The sequence below is a fragment of the Orycteropus afer genome, unplaced genomic scaffold (genome assembly GCF_000298275.1).
Source record: "Orycteropus afer afer isolate SDZICR_OR568_19922 unplaced genomic scaffold, OryAfe1.0 scaffold00114, whole genome shotgun sequence".
Taxonomy (NCBI): Eukaryota; Metazoa; Chordata; class Mammalia; order Tubulidentata; family Orycteropodidae; genus Orycteropus; species Orycteropus afer.
Window position 1 is genome coordinate 9,319,463 of NW_006921701.1, and position 16,635 is coordinate 9,336,097.

Below are 16,635 nucleotides of genomic sequence, written 5' to 3' on the forward strand. Positions count from 1 at the left end.
CGGCCGCTTAGGACGCAGTCATGTGATCCATCATGGGAACCACCACTCACAAGTGAAGTCCAGCCAAGTTGACACATCTTCAACTATCACAGATATCTTAGAGCAGTTCTCAACTGAGACCTAGAAATTCGTAAAATTATCTGAGGAACTTAATAAAAATGAAGATTCTCTGGTCTCACTCCCAGAGATTTTGTATCAGGTAGGTGGGACTTGGAATATGCATTTTCAATAAGCTCTCTGGATAAGTCTGGTCCAAATAGTCCAGAATACAATTTGAAAAACAATCTTGGAACATTCAAGAGGAAAGGCCAGTTAATTGGAGGGATTCATCACAGAGCTAGGCGACCAGTGAAAAACAGAAGCAAATGGGCAAAGTGTTACAAACACCAGGGCCCACAATGTATATATTTATTTGATATATAAATGACTTGTCAGGAGATATTATATGTCATATATGTGTGACATGCCACCACTCATCTGTCAAGTTTGTCATACTGTGGTAGCTTGCATGTTGCTGTGAGGCTGGAGGCTATGCCACCAGTATTTTAAATGCCAGCAGGGTCACTCATGGTGGACAGGGTTCAGTGGGGCTTCCAGACTAACACAGACTCAGAAAAAGGAGTGGGCCATCCACTTCTCAAGGGGTTGGCCAGTGAAAACCTTTTGAATAGTAAGGCATTTTCAATAGCCTCATATGCATGTGAAAGCCGGACAATGAATAAGGAAGACTGAAGAAGAGTTGATGCTTTTGAGTTGTGGTGTTGGTGAAGAATACTGAAAGGACCATGGACTGCCACAAGAACAAACAAGTCTGTCTTGGAAGAAGTACAGCCGGAATGCTCCTTGGAAGCGAGAATGGCCAGACTTTGTCTCATCTATTTTGGTCAGGTTGTCAGAAGGGATCATTCCCTGGAGAAGGACATTAACACTGGGTAAAGCGGAGGGTCAGCAAAAAAGGGAAAGATCCTCAACGAGATGGATTGACGTGGCGGCTGCAATGAATGATGGGCTCAGGTATAACAAGGATCGTAAGGATGGCGCACAACCGGGCAGTGTTTTGTTCTGTTGTACATGGGGTCTCTATGAGTCAGAGCCAACTTGATGGCACCTAACAACAACAACATGTGTGAGATGATAGAACTGTTGAAGAGGAAAAGTCTGAGCTGGGGGATTTTAACTCCATGTGGGAGAAGGCATGCTCAGCATAACAAAATCACATTTTTAAAGGGTGAGAAGAAGGAGCTCTGATACAGTAGAAAGATTTTGGATTCAGAACTCCATTTCCAATTCTGCTGTCTGTTGGGTGCGTGACAATTACTTTATCTCTCTAGTTTCCACCTTCTCAATTCTAAATGGAAGAAGCTACAACCTACTGCAAGCAACAGTGGTCAAGAGTAAATGATAATACATTTAAATAAAGCTCTCTATAAACTACAAAAAAACAAACAAGAACCAGTACAATTATAAGAAATTGGAGGGCACTAACTTTCTTAAATACTAATTATAAGATTTTTGTAAGCATCTTGCTGAAAAGTTGTCAAGAATGGCAGAGTAAGTACCACAAAGCACAGTTGCATACCAGACAGAGGTAGGAAATAGCTGCTGGTGAAATAAGGAGAACTGACAGAACATTTCAGAGGAATGTGGGAAAATATCTCTTTTATGAATGGTGGCAAAAGACAAGAAGAGAAGGCTTAGTCCTCCCACGTACAGTTCCATTTTATGGAAATTACACTAGTAAAGTGCAGAGGTCACTACATTTGGGTTAAAGCCATGAGAGGCTAGGAAGTTCTTCCTCAACTGTTCCCCATGGAAGTGACCTAGGAATTCTGTTTTATTAGCACAGTGATCTTACATAAGAACTTAGGAGAGGATTTAGGGTTGGCTTCTTCGGAGAAGGCTGAACAAGGAAAAAGGAGCAATGGCCTGTTTGTGTGCCCAGGAAATCTGGGGCCAGGCTTAGCTAATTTTCGTTAGGGAAGAATATATAATCTACGAACTCATCTGATTTCGAACACAGAGGAGAGGTGGCATTTCCCAGTGAATTTCATTTTGAAAAGTGCCAATCTTGTCATTTGGGTGTCTACTGTGACCCAAATGGAGGATAACTCACTGCTGTCAAGCTAATCCCAACTCACATGACCCCTCCTAGGGTTTCCAAGGTGATATCTCTACGGAAGTAGATTGCCCAATCTTCCTTCCAAGGAGTGGCTGGTGGGTTTGAACCACCAGCCTTCTGGTTAGCAGTCAAATGCCCTAGGCACTTTTCATTCTTCTCATTGCTGTCAAGTTGGATCCTACACATAGCGACCCCTCCTTGGCTTTCCGAGGCAGTATCACTACAGAATTAGATTGCCCAAACTTCCCTTCAAGAAGTGGCTGGTGGGTTTGAACCGCTAGCCTTCTAGTTAGCAGTCAAGTGCCTTAGGCACTATGCCACCAGAGCTCCTTAGGCACTAAAGGGAGCTAATAAATGCCCTTAGACATAAGAGGTGGCAGCAGCAGCAGGGGCTAGCCCAGCCAATTATGGGAAAGGAGCCAGTTTAGATCTGGGAGACACGTGGGGAAATAAGACAGGTAAGTCAGGTTTGGAGCACCCAGGGCAGGCCGGGTAAGTGAGCCAAGTGTGCAGGCAAGGTGGGTGTTTGGAGTGCCTGGGGCAGGCTGGGTAAGTGAGCCGGGCATGCAAGGAAGGTGGGTGATTGGAGTGTCCAGGCCAGGAAGTGAGCCAGATGCACAGGGCAGGCAGGTGTTGGAATGGCTGGGGGAGGCTGGGAAGTGAGCAGAGTGGTTTGGAACAGTTAAAGGAGGCAAACTTGTCTGTCAGTTTGTCATACAGTGGTGGCTTGCACGTTGCTGTGAGGCTGGAGGCTATGTCACTGGTGTTTCAAATGCCAGCAGGGTGACCCATGGTGGACAGGGTTCATTGTAGCTTCCAGACTAAGACTCAGAAGGACGAGGCCATCCACTTCTCAAGGGGTTGGCTAGTGAAAACTTTTTGAGTAGTAAGGTATTTTCATTAGTCTCATAAGTTCTATGGATGTTGGAAGAGACTCTGAAATTTGCCCTTGAACGGAGAGTAGCTAAAGCAAATGGAAGAAATAACAAGATAAAAGAGCAGAACAGAAAATTTCAAAGAGCAGCTTGAGAAGACAAACTCAATTATTATAACGAAATGTGCAAATACCTGGAGCTGGAATTGGCCAGGGAATACCTTATGAATAGCAGTGAAACACTGCTTGATATGTTACTGGAAAACATAATGAATAGCCCTGAAACACTGTCCAATGTAATGCTGGAAGATGAGCCCCTTATGTTGGAAGATACTCAAAATACCACTGGGGAAGAGCTGCCTTATCAAAGTAGAGCTGACTTTAATGATATGGAGAGAGTAAAGCTTTCGGGATCTCCGTCAGTTGATGTGGCACATCTCAAGATGAGAAGAAACAGCTGCAAATATCCATTAATAATAGGAACACAGAATGTACAGAGTATAAAGCTAGGAAAGTTGGAAGCTGTCAAAAATGAAATGGAATGCATAAAGATTGATATTCTAGGCATTAGTGAGCTAAAATGGACTGGTCTTGGCTCTTTTGAATCAGACAATCACATGATTTACCATACCAGGAATGACAAATTGAAAAGGAATGGCATGGCATTCATCATCACAAAGAATGTATCAAGATCTATCCTGAAGTACAATGCTGTCAATCACAGCATAATATCCATACACCTACAAGGAAGGCCAGTTAATGCTACTGTTATTCAAATTTACACATCAACCACTAAAGCCAAAGATGAGGAAATTGAAGATTTTTACCAACTTCTGCAGTCTGAAATTGACCCATCATGCAATCAAGATGTGCTAATTATCACTTGTGATTGGAATGCAAAAGTTGGAAACAAAGAAGAATCACCAGTCATTGGAAAATACGGCCTTTGTGACAGAAATAACGCTGGAGATCGCATGACAGAATTTTGCAAGACCAACAACTTATTCATTGCAAATAGTCATTTTCAACAATACAAATGGCAGCTATACATGTGGACTTTGCCAGATGGAGTACACAGGAATCAGACTGACTATATCTGTGGCAAGAGGCGATGGAGAAGCTAATACCTTCAGCCAAAATAAGGCTAGGAGTTGACTGTGGAACAGACCATCAATTGCTCATATTCAAGTTCAAGCTGAAGCAGAAGACAATTAAAAGAAGTCCATGAGAGCCAAAATATGACCTTGATTATATCCCTCCTGAATTTAGTGACCACCTAAAGAATAGATTTGATGCATTGAAAACCAATGACCAAAAACCAGAGGAATTGTGGGATGATATCAAGATCATCCATGAGAAAGCAAAAGTTCATTAAAAAGACAGAAAAGGAAGAAAAGACCAAAATGGATGTCGAAGAGATTCTGAAACTTGCCCTTGAATAGAGAGTAGCTAAAGCAAATAGAAGAAATGACAAGATAAAAGAGCAGAACAGAAAATTTCAAAAAGCAGCTTGAGAAGACAAAGTCAACAATTACAACAAAATGTGCAAAGGCCTGGAGCTAGAAAAAAGAGAAGAACACACTCAGCATTTCTCAAGCTGAAAGAACTGAGAAAAAAACTTAAGCCTCGAGTTGCAATACTGAAAGATTCTATGGGCAAAATATTGAATGATGCAGGAAACATCAAAAGAAGATGGAAGGAATACAGAGTCACTCTACCAAAAAGAGCTCGTCAATCTTCATCCATTTTAGGAGGTGCCATAAGATCAAGAACCAATGACACTGAAGGAAGGGCACTGAAGGAAGAAGTCAAAGCTGCACTGAAGGAAGTGGTGAAAAACAAGGCTCCTGGAACTGACGGAATACCCACTGAGATGTTTCAACAAATGGATGCTGCACTGAAGGCACTCACTCAGCTATGCCAAGAGATTTGGAAGACAGCTACCTGGCCAATTGACTGGAAGAGATCCATATTTGTACCCATTTCAAAGAAAGGTGATCCCACAGAATGTGGAAATTATCAAACAGTATCATTAATATCACACTCAAGTAAAATCTTACTGAAGATAATTCAAAAACAGTTACAGCAGCATATTGACAGAGACCTTCCAGAGATGCAAGCTGGATTCAGAAGAGGACATGGAACAAGAGATATCAGAGCTGTTGTCAGATGGATCTTGGCTCTAGGCAAACAATACTAGAAAGATATTTACTTGTGTTTTATTGACTATGCAAAAGGATTTGCTTGTGTGGATGTGGTGTAGTAAATTACTTAGTGTGGCTTTTCTACCCATAAGTCTTTGTAAACTCCAAGGTGGGATTTTCTATGAGCAACCGAGGAGCTCCTGATTGCTGAAGTTGTCCACCTGGAGTATTTCTGTTGGGAGTGGCACAAAACAATGTTCTGGGAGGTGCCCACTCTCTCAAGTGCTTAGAGTTCTGATGCTATGATTGGCTAGTTTGACCACCCCGCTGGGCTCAAAAGGAGGCCTTCTAGAGGCAGAACTCTCTCGGACTGCTGGTTGAGGAATACGTGCTGCTGAAAGAGACATGGGCTCCTGAGACACGCGTTGCTGGGAAAGAGACACAAGAGACACGCATTGCTGAGTGAGACACTGAGGGACCAGCACTGCTGGGAAAGAGACTGTGAGAGACTCTTGACCGAGGGACGGTGGGCTGGGAGACAGACTGAGCATTTTTCCTGAACTTGAATTGTAGCCTGTGGTGCTTCCCTAATAAACCCCATAATCTGTGAGCTCTGTGTGGCCACTGCAGCAAATTATCGAACCTAGGAGAGAGGTGATGGGTGCTTTGGGAGGAGCAGTTAGAGAAAGGGCTGGAGGGAGGCAGCATGTCTGGTCTCGCAGGAACAGGCCTTGGGCTATTTATTGATGGTGATTCTGTCTTCCTCTTGTGGGATCAGAGGAGATCAGAACATGTGGCCTCCTTACCGTTTTTGTAGTGGATCATAACAAATTATGGATAACATTGAGAAGAATGGGAATTCCAGAACACTTAATTGTACTCATGAGGACCTGTACATAGACCAGGAGGCTGTTGTTCGAACAGAGCAAGAGAACACTGCATGGTTTAAAATCAGGAAGGGAGTGTATCAAGGTTGTATCCTTTTACCATACTTACTCAATCCATATGCTGAACAAATAATCTGAGAAGCTGGACTATATGAAGAAGAACATGACATCAGCATTGGAGGAAGGCTCATTAACAACCTGCAATACGCAGACAACACAACTCTCCTTGCTGAAAGTGAGGATGATTTGCAGCACTTACTGATGAAGATTAAAGACTACAGTCTTCACTATGGATTACACCTCAATATAAAGAAACAAAAATCCTCACAACTAGGCCAATAACCAGCATCACGATAAATGGAGAAAAGACTGAAGTTGTCAAAGACTTCATATTACTTGGTTCCACAATTCACACCAATGGAAGCAGCAGTCAAGACATCAGACAACGTATTGCATTGGGCAAATCTGCTGCAAAAGACCTCTCTCAAGTGCTGAAGAGCAAAGATGTCTCCTTGAAGACTAAGCTGCGCCGAACCCAAGCCATGGTATTTTCAATAGCCTCATATGCATGTGAGAGCTGGACAATGAATAAGGAAGACCGAAGAAGAGTTGATGCTTTTGAGTTGTGGTGTTGGCAAAGAATACTGAAAGTACCATGGAGTGCCAAAAAAACTAACAAATCTGTCCTGGAAGAAATGGAGCCAGAATATTCCTTGGAAGCAAGAATAGCCAGTCTTCATCTCACCTACTCTGGCCATGTTGTCAGAAGAGACCATTCTCTGGAGAAGGATATCATGCTTGCTAAAGTGGAGAGTCAACGAAAAAGGGGAAGGCCCTCAACAAGATGGACTGACATAGCGGCTACAATGATGGGCTCAAGTATAACAGAGATCGTGAGGCTGGCACAGGACTAGGCAGTGTTTCATTCTGTTGTACATAAGGTCTCTATGAGTAGAGACAACTCAACGGCACCTAACAACAACAAGAAGTCAGAATTACTGATTCTTTCCTATATTCCCTATGCTCCTCTCCCATCATTTCTGTCAGTAGCTTTTCTTTGCTCATATATATCGTCTCTTTGAAAAAAAAAAGGTAGGAAGTTTATTGGCTATATTAGGTCAAGAAGAGGTTTTTAAAGCTACAGACCACAATTTTTCTTTAATATCCCACCAATAAAGGTGTCAGACAAGCTGCTGAGTGGATCCTTGCATGATAAAAGAAAAACATCTGGTCATCTTTTAGTTCCACAAAGTACATGATAACATTTATGTGACTAACTTCCTTGGGGAAGAATTAAAAAGACAAGTCAAAATGTGTGTCCTGTGTCCTATAGGGTCTCTTGGGAGGTCTGGTGGCACAGTGCGTAAGGCATTTGACTATGTCAGCCATTCCTCAGAGGAAGATTGAGCAATCTACCTCTGTAGAGATACCATCTTGGAAACCCAAGGAGGGGTCACTATAAGTCAAAATTGACTTGATGGCAGTGAGGTTTTTTTTTTTTTTTTTTTAAATGGAGTCTCTTAAAAGTAAATATACTTGAACTCTGAAAAAGGTAGAGTGTAGTCACAAAAAGCCTATCTCTTTGTCCATCACGTACAATTATCCAAAAATAAGGAGCTAAGCAGAGAAAATATGAACAGCACTAGAGGGGGAGCAAGAGTCCAAATCTAAGCATATAGCTGGGAAATGAAGAATTATTGTTATCCAGTCTAGAGAGGAAACTGATGCACGAAGAAACAAATGAAAGTACAGTAGTATGAAAAGAAGTTGTACACTGCTTTAAGAAAATGAATTTCTGAGGTCAATTTCTTTATTCATTAGTTATATAGTTCCCACCATTAAAGTAAACAGAGTTGAATATAAGGAAAATAAAGACACTTTTAAAATCCTTCAGAAAACAGAAGTTTAGTAGACAATTCACACATCATGTTGTACAGAAAAAACTGAATTATAGCTAATTTGGAACTCTGAAGCAGGAAAAATAGCATTTGGCTAAAGAAGGGGCTGAGCAACAGGAGACAGACAGCAGACTGGCCTCCGAAATGCCACACCAACAGGGTTTTCAACTTAGCTGGCAAAGACCTGGGGCTGGACAGGTAGGGAATCTACTGCTATAAACAAAACCATCACTGATGACTTCTGTTCAAAGCAAAGGAGAATAAGGAGAAAAGAATTGTGACCCTATTTATGTGAGAAAAGAGAACATGAACTAATAGGGTACATAACACAACATATGAAAAGAAGAAGATCAAGGAGGTGACAGAAGATAATAAAAATTTAACGTACTAACTTATAAAGAAAATGATGTTAATGTTAGCAGAAACTGGATCCACTGGATTGCAGAGAAACAATTTTGAATATGCAAATGTAATGAGTATATATCTTAAAGTATCCCAAAGCTCAAACAGGATACTATTTGTGAAGCCCATCTGTTAAATGTCAAGTCTACACATCTGCCAGGCAGTGTGGTTATTGAGGGCTGGCCAGGTCCTATAATCCACAGAGACATTTAATAGCTGTTTTAGCCAACCAGCCTTAATGATCTGCTCAGGAAATACTGGCAAGTGTTGCTAACAGCAATTTGGAGAGTAAAATTACTTTATTTAGATTTTAAGCATTTTTTATTTACCTGTCTACCTGCTTTGGCAGAAGTGGTAATAAGCTGAGGAATGGCCACTTAAGCAGCAGAGAGAAATAGAAGCAGAGGTGCCCAGACAATTACTATCTGATCCTTATCAGCAAAAGGGACCCTATAGGACACAGGACATACATTTTGACTTGTCTTCTTCTTCTTCTTCTTTTTTTTATCAGCTACTTTATTAGATAACAAATACTTTGATAACAAAATACTTTGTCTTCAACTACATAGGACTTAATTATTGAAAATACATAATTACCTATTTAGGAATATAAATGAGTTACTATTAAAAAGTTTTAGGTCACTTGAGACTACTTGGAGATAGAACTTTGAGTTGCTGGTTAAAATCAAAAGGAAATAAATAATGTATATATACAAAAATACGGGAGGAAGACATATAGGTTAAAAATAATTGGTAAAAAGGACTTCTGAATGCTTAAGGAGGTGACATGGCATCATAAATTAACTAACTTTGCTAACTCCATAAATAATTCAATTTGAAAATAAAGGCCAACATGCTACATTAGGATGGATTTGTGGATTTTTCCTTGTACCTTTTTTTTTTTTTTTTAAAGAAATGTAATAATTCTAAAGACAAAAATACATCATTTTTTTTTACATTTTTCCTGCATATAAAGTTTAGACTTAAAGACTTTAAGAGGTGAGAAAGCTTAAAAAAAAATAAAAAAAGCCTAAGGATCTACAAATTCCACCTAACTACAACAAAAATAAACTTAGCTTAGTCAACTTTGGTAAAAAACTCATTAGCTATGTACATTTTTCTATATGTACGTTACATGTCAATAAAAAGGTTTTAAAAACTCATTACTTGAGAAACAAATGAAACTGTCAGAGTAAATCCTAAATAACAAAATGTTTTGGCAACATTTTAGAAGAATAGAGGACAAAGAAAATACCAAAATAATGCTAATGGACAAGCACATTTCCCGAGCCCCCAAAGAATCCAGTAATTCTGGTGGTAGGTCACTGGGACTAGAAAACTGAAAAATGCATACCCCTGTGGCTACAATTATTTACCTCAGGGTGACATTAGCAAATGACTGACTGTGAAAAAGCAAAAACATACTGGGATCGAAAACTAACGCACACACCAGAAAATGAAAGCTCAGTTGCAGAAGATTCATAGTAATTAGGGGGAGGAGTACTCAGCAAGCAATGTAAGCATGGGCTTACTTGTGCTTACTTCCTAATCTGTAGTGAACCTTGCTTATTGGGTACTTCATCCCTGTCAGAGATTGAAAATGTGAAAAGAGGCTTTGATTCTATAGCAAGGTGCTGTGGGCTTAAGAGAGAGACAGATGTCAGTCATATCTAAAAGCAGAATCTCTGATGTGGTTAAAAAAAATGTGAAACTGTTCATTACAGATTAGTAAGTAAGCATAAGTAAGCCATGCTTACCTTGCTTCCTGCGTAATCCAACAATGAAGGTAATGGTGGGTTTCACCCCTGTTCTTGCAATGACTACCCCTGGACCTGCCAGGGTAACTAACATGCTAGGCCCTAGCAGATTAGTCATCTCCCAGGACCACTGACTTAGCACATTTGGTAATTCCATTAGCCCTGATGCGTTGAGTGGAAACAAATTTGTTTGTCCCATAAAGATCAGACTGCTCTGGGGATAAATCAGTGTGTGCCACCCCCCCCACCGCCCTAGTGTTCTGGACACAAAGAAGATATACACCAAAAAAATATAATTGAATTGCAGACCACATCTATACCATCCAAACCTTCATGTGAACTAAGATTGCAAGGCTTTATCATCAGTCTTTCACAATGCTGCATATTTGGGGCATGTCTCCCACTATTAATTCATACGGTGAATGTGAACTTTATCTGGGTAATATTAATATGATCCCAAGTTTCGTCTTCAGCTATACACACATGTGAAAAAGTAAAGCTGATTAATGTTTGCTAGTGCTGCTATTATTTTATTTTATAAACTTACCTCTTTGACACTATGTGTTACTGCCCATATTAGAAAAACCCTTGACATCACCTGGAAAGAAGTCAGGACGACAGAAGATGGCACAATTCCTGAAAGATATTTTAGGAAGGGTAAATAAATTTATTGTACAGTACTAAGTTTATAACACATAATAAATTGTCTAAAGCATCCAAATTTAAATATTTAAAGTCAAAACCATCCTGAAACTATTCATCCCATTATACAGACTAACTTGTTAAAAGTCAAGGTTAAAAACACTTTTTCCTCCAGAAACAATACTGTAATTAATGGCAACAACAAACCAAACTGCTGAACAACTACAGTGTTTTTCATAATTTATCATACAGATAGAGAAAACAAAACCATCATTTAACCTTTGAAATAAGACATTGAAAGTTGATTTTACATTATAGGTTTATGTGTAGTAAAGAATTAACCTCGCCACAAGAGAGGTCTGGCTTTTGCCCTTGGTTCCTGGGAGGTGACTTCTAAGCCCTTAGAATGTCTTGTCTGATAAAAGCATCTTTTACCTGGGGGACTTGGACCATGCCACCAGCCATTCCACAGAAGAAAAGACTGGGGATCTGCTCAAGTAAAGATTATAGCCTAGGAAACCCTACGGGTTACATGGAGTCACTATGAATCTGAATCAACTCAATTGTACACAACAACTAACCCAAAGGTTGTCAGTTCGAACCCACACAGCACCCAGTACCATGGAAGATAGGCTTGGACGTCTGTTTCAATAACCTAGAAAACATTATGCCAAGTGAAGTCACTCAGTCATAAAAGGACAAGTACTATATGATCCCACTTGTTCTGGTTACCCAGTGCTACTCTGACAGGAATATACCACAAATGGGATGGCTTTAACAAACAGAAGTTTATTCTCTTACAGTTCGGGAGGCTAGAAGTCCGAGTTCAAAGTGCCAAGCTCTAGGGGCTGAGTGAAAGCCCCTCAACCTTGGGCTTCCACTCTGTCTCTTAATTCCGGCCCACTGAACTTAGAGGGATCTCTTCACTCAGGCAGCTACTGGCTGCAGAGGCTAACAAGCCCAAGGTCGACAAATAAAATGGCACAGTCCCGATGTTACCAAACCACATGGCAAGCCATTAATTCAAGTCCATTCAAAGTCCCCAGGTCGGCAGAGTATGGCAGGCTGCTAAACAATGACATGGTCACATGCAAGGTTCAAGTATGCCATAATCTAGAGACCATTCCCAAAGCTGTTTCTTATATACAGGAAGCAGATCACATCCCTAAAGCAGCTAGTCAGCTGCTTATGGTAGGTCCCACCATGAAGCTGATTGCCAGTCTCATCATGGGGAATAACTACCACCAGCTGCCCAGCCACTCAACCAGGCCCAGCCAAGTTGACACACAAATGTAACCACCAGACCACTTACACAAAATATGTAGAGTAGACAAGTACATGGGAACAAAGTTTATCAGTAGTTCCCAGGGGCAGGGAGAGGGAGGGGGACAGGAAGATTCAATGCTTAGACACTGAGCTTCTGTTAAGGGTGATGGAAAAAACTGGGACAGGATAAGGATGATGTTTAAACAACAGGATGAACTAAATCATACACAAGAAGACAGTTGAAATGGCATTTTTTTTTTACATATATCTACCACACACAAAAAAAGAAGTGAACAGCAATGAAAATAACAAACAAAATAGCACTGAGTCTTAAAAAAGTCTGTTATCAGTTTACACCTCTACCAGCAATACTTAGGAATGCCTGATTTAACATACTCCTGAGTAGTAAATTTGGATCTAATAATTTAAACCCAAATTAACAAGCAGCTGATTAATGTTTTCTTTTTTGATGATGACTGCAGAGATGTTTCTGGCCTTGCCTTCAGGTATTCCTGCAGGCCCCCTCCAGGAGAACTGCCTAGTTAGGCATCTTAATTTCCCCCAAATGATGTCATTCATAACAGCTGCTCACTTGCCTGCTACAGCATATCATCTATTTCAACCTGTCACACAGCGAACAGTAGTTCAGGTCTCCACCTAATAGCACAATTCAAAAGCCTGCTCTACTGGACCCATCAAAGGGCCAGTGGGAGGAAGAGACCCTTTTGTAAGGAAGATCATCTGAAGGCCATGCAGTCCTTTTTTATCAGGAGCTCAAAATCTACCCTTGAATTCAATCCAGATAGACAACAGAAGGCCACATAAAAATCCATTGCCATCAAGTAAATTCTGATTCCTAGTGGCTCTATAGGACAGAGTAGAACTATCCCACAGGGTTTCTAAGGTTGTAAATCTTTATAGAAGTAGACTGCCTCATTTTTCTCTCATGGAGCAGCTGGTGGGTTAGAAACACCAACTTTTTGGTTAGCAGCCCAATGCTTTAATCACTCCACCACCAGGACTCCTTTCCCCTAGTAGAGAACCCAATGTATGGAACAGAAAAGGCTTTTAAGGGTATAATCTAAGAAATTTCCCTGAAATAAAAGAACTAGATCTCCACATTGAAAGAATACATGGTGTGTCAAGAAACAACAACTGATATTGTATGACTAAAACAAAGAAAATTCTTGGTTACAAAAATAATACTTCAGGGATCCAGACATAAAAAGCAACTTACATACAAGGTGGAAAGAAAATCAGCCTGGTTCAGACTTTCCCACAGCAATATCCAATGTCAGAAGACAAGGAAGCAACATTACAGATGTTTGAAGGAAAGAATGTTCAAGAATATTATACCCGGCCAAAGTGTCATTCTAATATAATGGCAAAATGTAGACATCACTAAATACGGAAGAACTCGGCACAAATGCCTATGTAACCTTGAGGAACACTATGTGCTGTCAAAAATTCACCCAAACAAAAGAGCGTTCACAAGGGTTCACAAAAGGCACTGAACCACTGATATACGGCACTAAATTTAACATTATGGTAATTATGGTTATGAGCGAGCTGTGGTGGTGCAGTGAGTAAGGTATTTAGCTGCTAACCAGAAGGTCAGCAGTTCAAACCCACCAGCTGCTCTGCAGGAGGAAGATCGGGCAATCTACTTCCAATAAAGATGTATAGCCTTGGCAACCCTACCAGGGTCGCTATGAATCAGCATCAACTCGATGGCAGTGGTTTTGATTTTTCTAAATTATGGTTATAGAACATGATGTAAATGTTTATAAAATAGGAGTCAAGGAAGAAGAAATGAAAGGAAAGCACGACAATACTCATCTCTTCATCTTTTATAGGATGAAGAGACATTGCCTAAAATTGAAATACAGATAAACCTAACTCCAATCTGTATTTTTTCATCTTTTTTTTGAACTTAGAGGGATCTTTTAACAAATAATGTATTTCTTGTAGTGAAAAAAATGTTTAAATTTTAATGTTTGTTTTTTATAAATTCAATGTTTTTAATTAAAAATATCATATAAAATACGAGCTAGCTATCTCTATTCTTCCACCATCTTACCTTTTCTTCCTTGTATTAATATATATGTGAAGGGAATGCTCTCTGAAATGATGTTTACCTAGTCAATAAAGATTAATTCTATAGATGGGATTTGGACTGCTTTTTAAACTTCACTCTTTGTATTTTTTCACATTATTTGAACTCCTTAAAAAGAACATGAGTTAAATTTTCAAAATTAATAAAATCATTATTCTTAGAAAGAGATTGAACATTTGGTACCAGCAAAAAGAAAATTCTGAAACTGAGCCAATTCTAATCCTTAAGAAGTTTTTCTTAAATACTCTTTCTTAGGAATACAGGCATACCTTGGAGATACTGCAGGTTTGGTTCCAGACCACTGCAATAAAGTGAGTCACACTATTTTTTTTTGTTTCCCAGTATATATAAAATTATGTTTACACTATAATACAGTCTATTAAGTGCAACATTATTATGAAAAAGTCTGAAATAGTATGAGATTTACCAAATGTGAGACAGAGACAGGAGGTGAACACATGCTGTTGAAGAAATGGTACCGACAGACTTGCTCAATGTAGGGTTGCCACAAACCTTCAATTTGTAAAAAAACAAAACAAACAAACAAACAAATACAGTCATCTGTGAAACACAATAAAGCAAATTGCAATAAAACAAAGTACACCTGAACAAACTAATCTCGGGGGGGGGGGAAAGAAAATATTTTTAGCCAAAATGGAGAGACAGGTAGACAGGATATAGGGCAGATTCTAGCACTATGGGATTCAAAGAAAATGACTGGCTTCTTTTTTTTTAAAAAAGACAAGGACTGACAGAAGGCCAATTTCTTTTCCTTTTTACCCCAGAACATAGAAATCTAGCCATGCCTCTTGGGGCTGAAGGCCCTACCCACCCCCAGAAAGCACTGCAATTTTCAATATATTTCACATGATGACACTTAAGTTATTGAGCTCTAACGAAAAAAAAAAAAAAATTTTTAAGACTCAAATCAATAGCAAAATTATGGTATTTATATGATAAGCTCTGTAAATATGTACTTTTATGAGGTTGGTATTTCTGAAATATGCACTAACCTTTAAAAGGGCCTTAAATGTTCTTTGTCCTAAAAGGACAATGTTACTAGGTACATTCATGGTCATTTTTATGAAATTAAAATGGATATTAAGAGAGAAATACAAGAAACCAAGTACAAGGATTCTTCATTTACCTAACACTAGGAAGAAATGTGCAGTTAGAATTCAATCTTATACCTTTGAAAGTGACAAAAGTTCAAGTGCTTCTCAAACTGGGGCATGTATACCCCTCTCCAAAGATGTGCACGGGTCCCATCCACTGATATCCTATTAGTAGTAATCAACTTACTCAAACTCAATTGCATAAACTCAGCCAAAGTAAGAAAAATAACTTAGTGTGGCCAGCTCTATCCAGCATTTCACCATGCAAATGTGTGCACTGAGTGAGTGACTGAGTGGTGGTCTCAAGTCCTCTGGCCTTTCACCATGCTGACTGTGATTCTACAGTCCAAAGACAATAGTATTTTCATACAACATGGCCCTAAGAGCAGCCAACTATTTCACTTGACATTCAAATGAAAAAAGAGGGAAATGTTCCAACACCAAACTCTCATGGCATGAGAGTTAATATTGAATTGTATTATATGAACAAGCTAAGGTGTTTTTTCAAGGAAATTTTTAACTAAAAGCTATTTTTGCTTTATATGCCAGCTTTTCAATTCAATTTACCTGTACACAAGCAATTCCACTATATACACAGAATATTGATTTTCACGAAACAATAATTTTTTCTGATATTTTTAGGAAAAATTACTTTTTAAAACATTTTATTGTGGTTTTGATGCAATTTTACAAAGCAGATTTGTTTTACATTCAACAGCTCACATTCATTTTGTTTCATGACACCGATTACAATCCCCACAATGGAACAGCTCTCCTCCTGCTCCTCCCTGTGAGTACTTGTTCCCTGTGTCCTTCTTACCTATGCATTCTTCCTGTCCATCTTGCCCCTGTGTAAATGCTGCCCTTCTGATTCCTATGGTTGTCTGTTCTAAGGAGTGCCTCTCCCTGGTATAGTTGTTTAGGTCATAAGACTGTCTACTGTTTGGCTGAGAGCTGAGCCATGGGAGTGAATCCAATTCCAGGCCCAAAGGGTGACTTGGGGCCATTGTCTCAGGGGTTTCACCAGCTTTTATCCTACCAGTAATCCTGATCCTTTTTATGTTTTGGGATTTTGTTCTACATTGTGAAAGATCAGTTCTAATATTAAGGCACACCTATATTAATCCATCTTGGAAGAAGTATAGCCAGAATGCTCCTTAAAAGTGAGGATGACAGGGAGGCGGGGCAAGATGGTGGACTAGGCAGAAGGATTGCACAGACCCTTTTCAACAAAGAAAAGGGAAAACAATTAACACAGACACAGAAGATAATCTTGGATCCCTGAGCCTTGAAGGAAAGGATGCAGAATTGGACTAAACCCCAACTAGCAGAAAAATTTGCGTGAAAATACCAAAAAAAGGAGACCTACGGAGCTGCGGTCTGACAGCGAACTGAGTGACCCTGACAATACAGGC

General features: G+C 39.7%; 1 protein-coding gene across 1 annotated transcript in view; it reads right to left on the reverse strand.

The window, feature by feature from the left end:
- HACD2 (3-hydroxyacyl-CoA dehydratase 2) overlaps positions 1–16,635 on the reverse strand; it is a 150,744-nt gene that overhangs the window by 43,604 nt on the left and 90,505 nt on the right. The window contains exon 4 of the mRNA XM_007943917.2: positions 10,629–10,717. Within this exon, the coding sequence (XP_007942108.1) occupies positions 10,629–10,717 (89 nt within the window). The remainder of the gene's footprint in view (positions 1–10,628; positions 10,718–16,635) is intronic.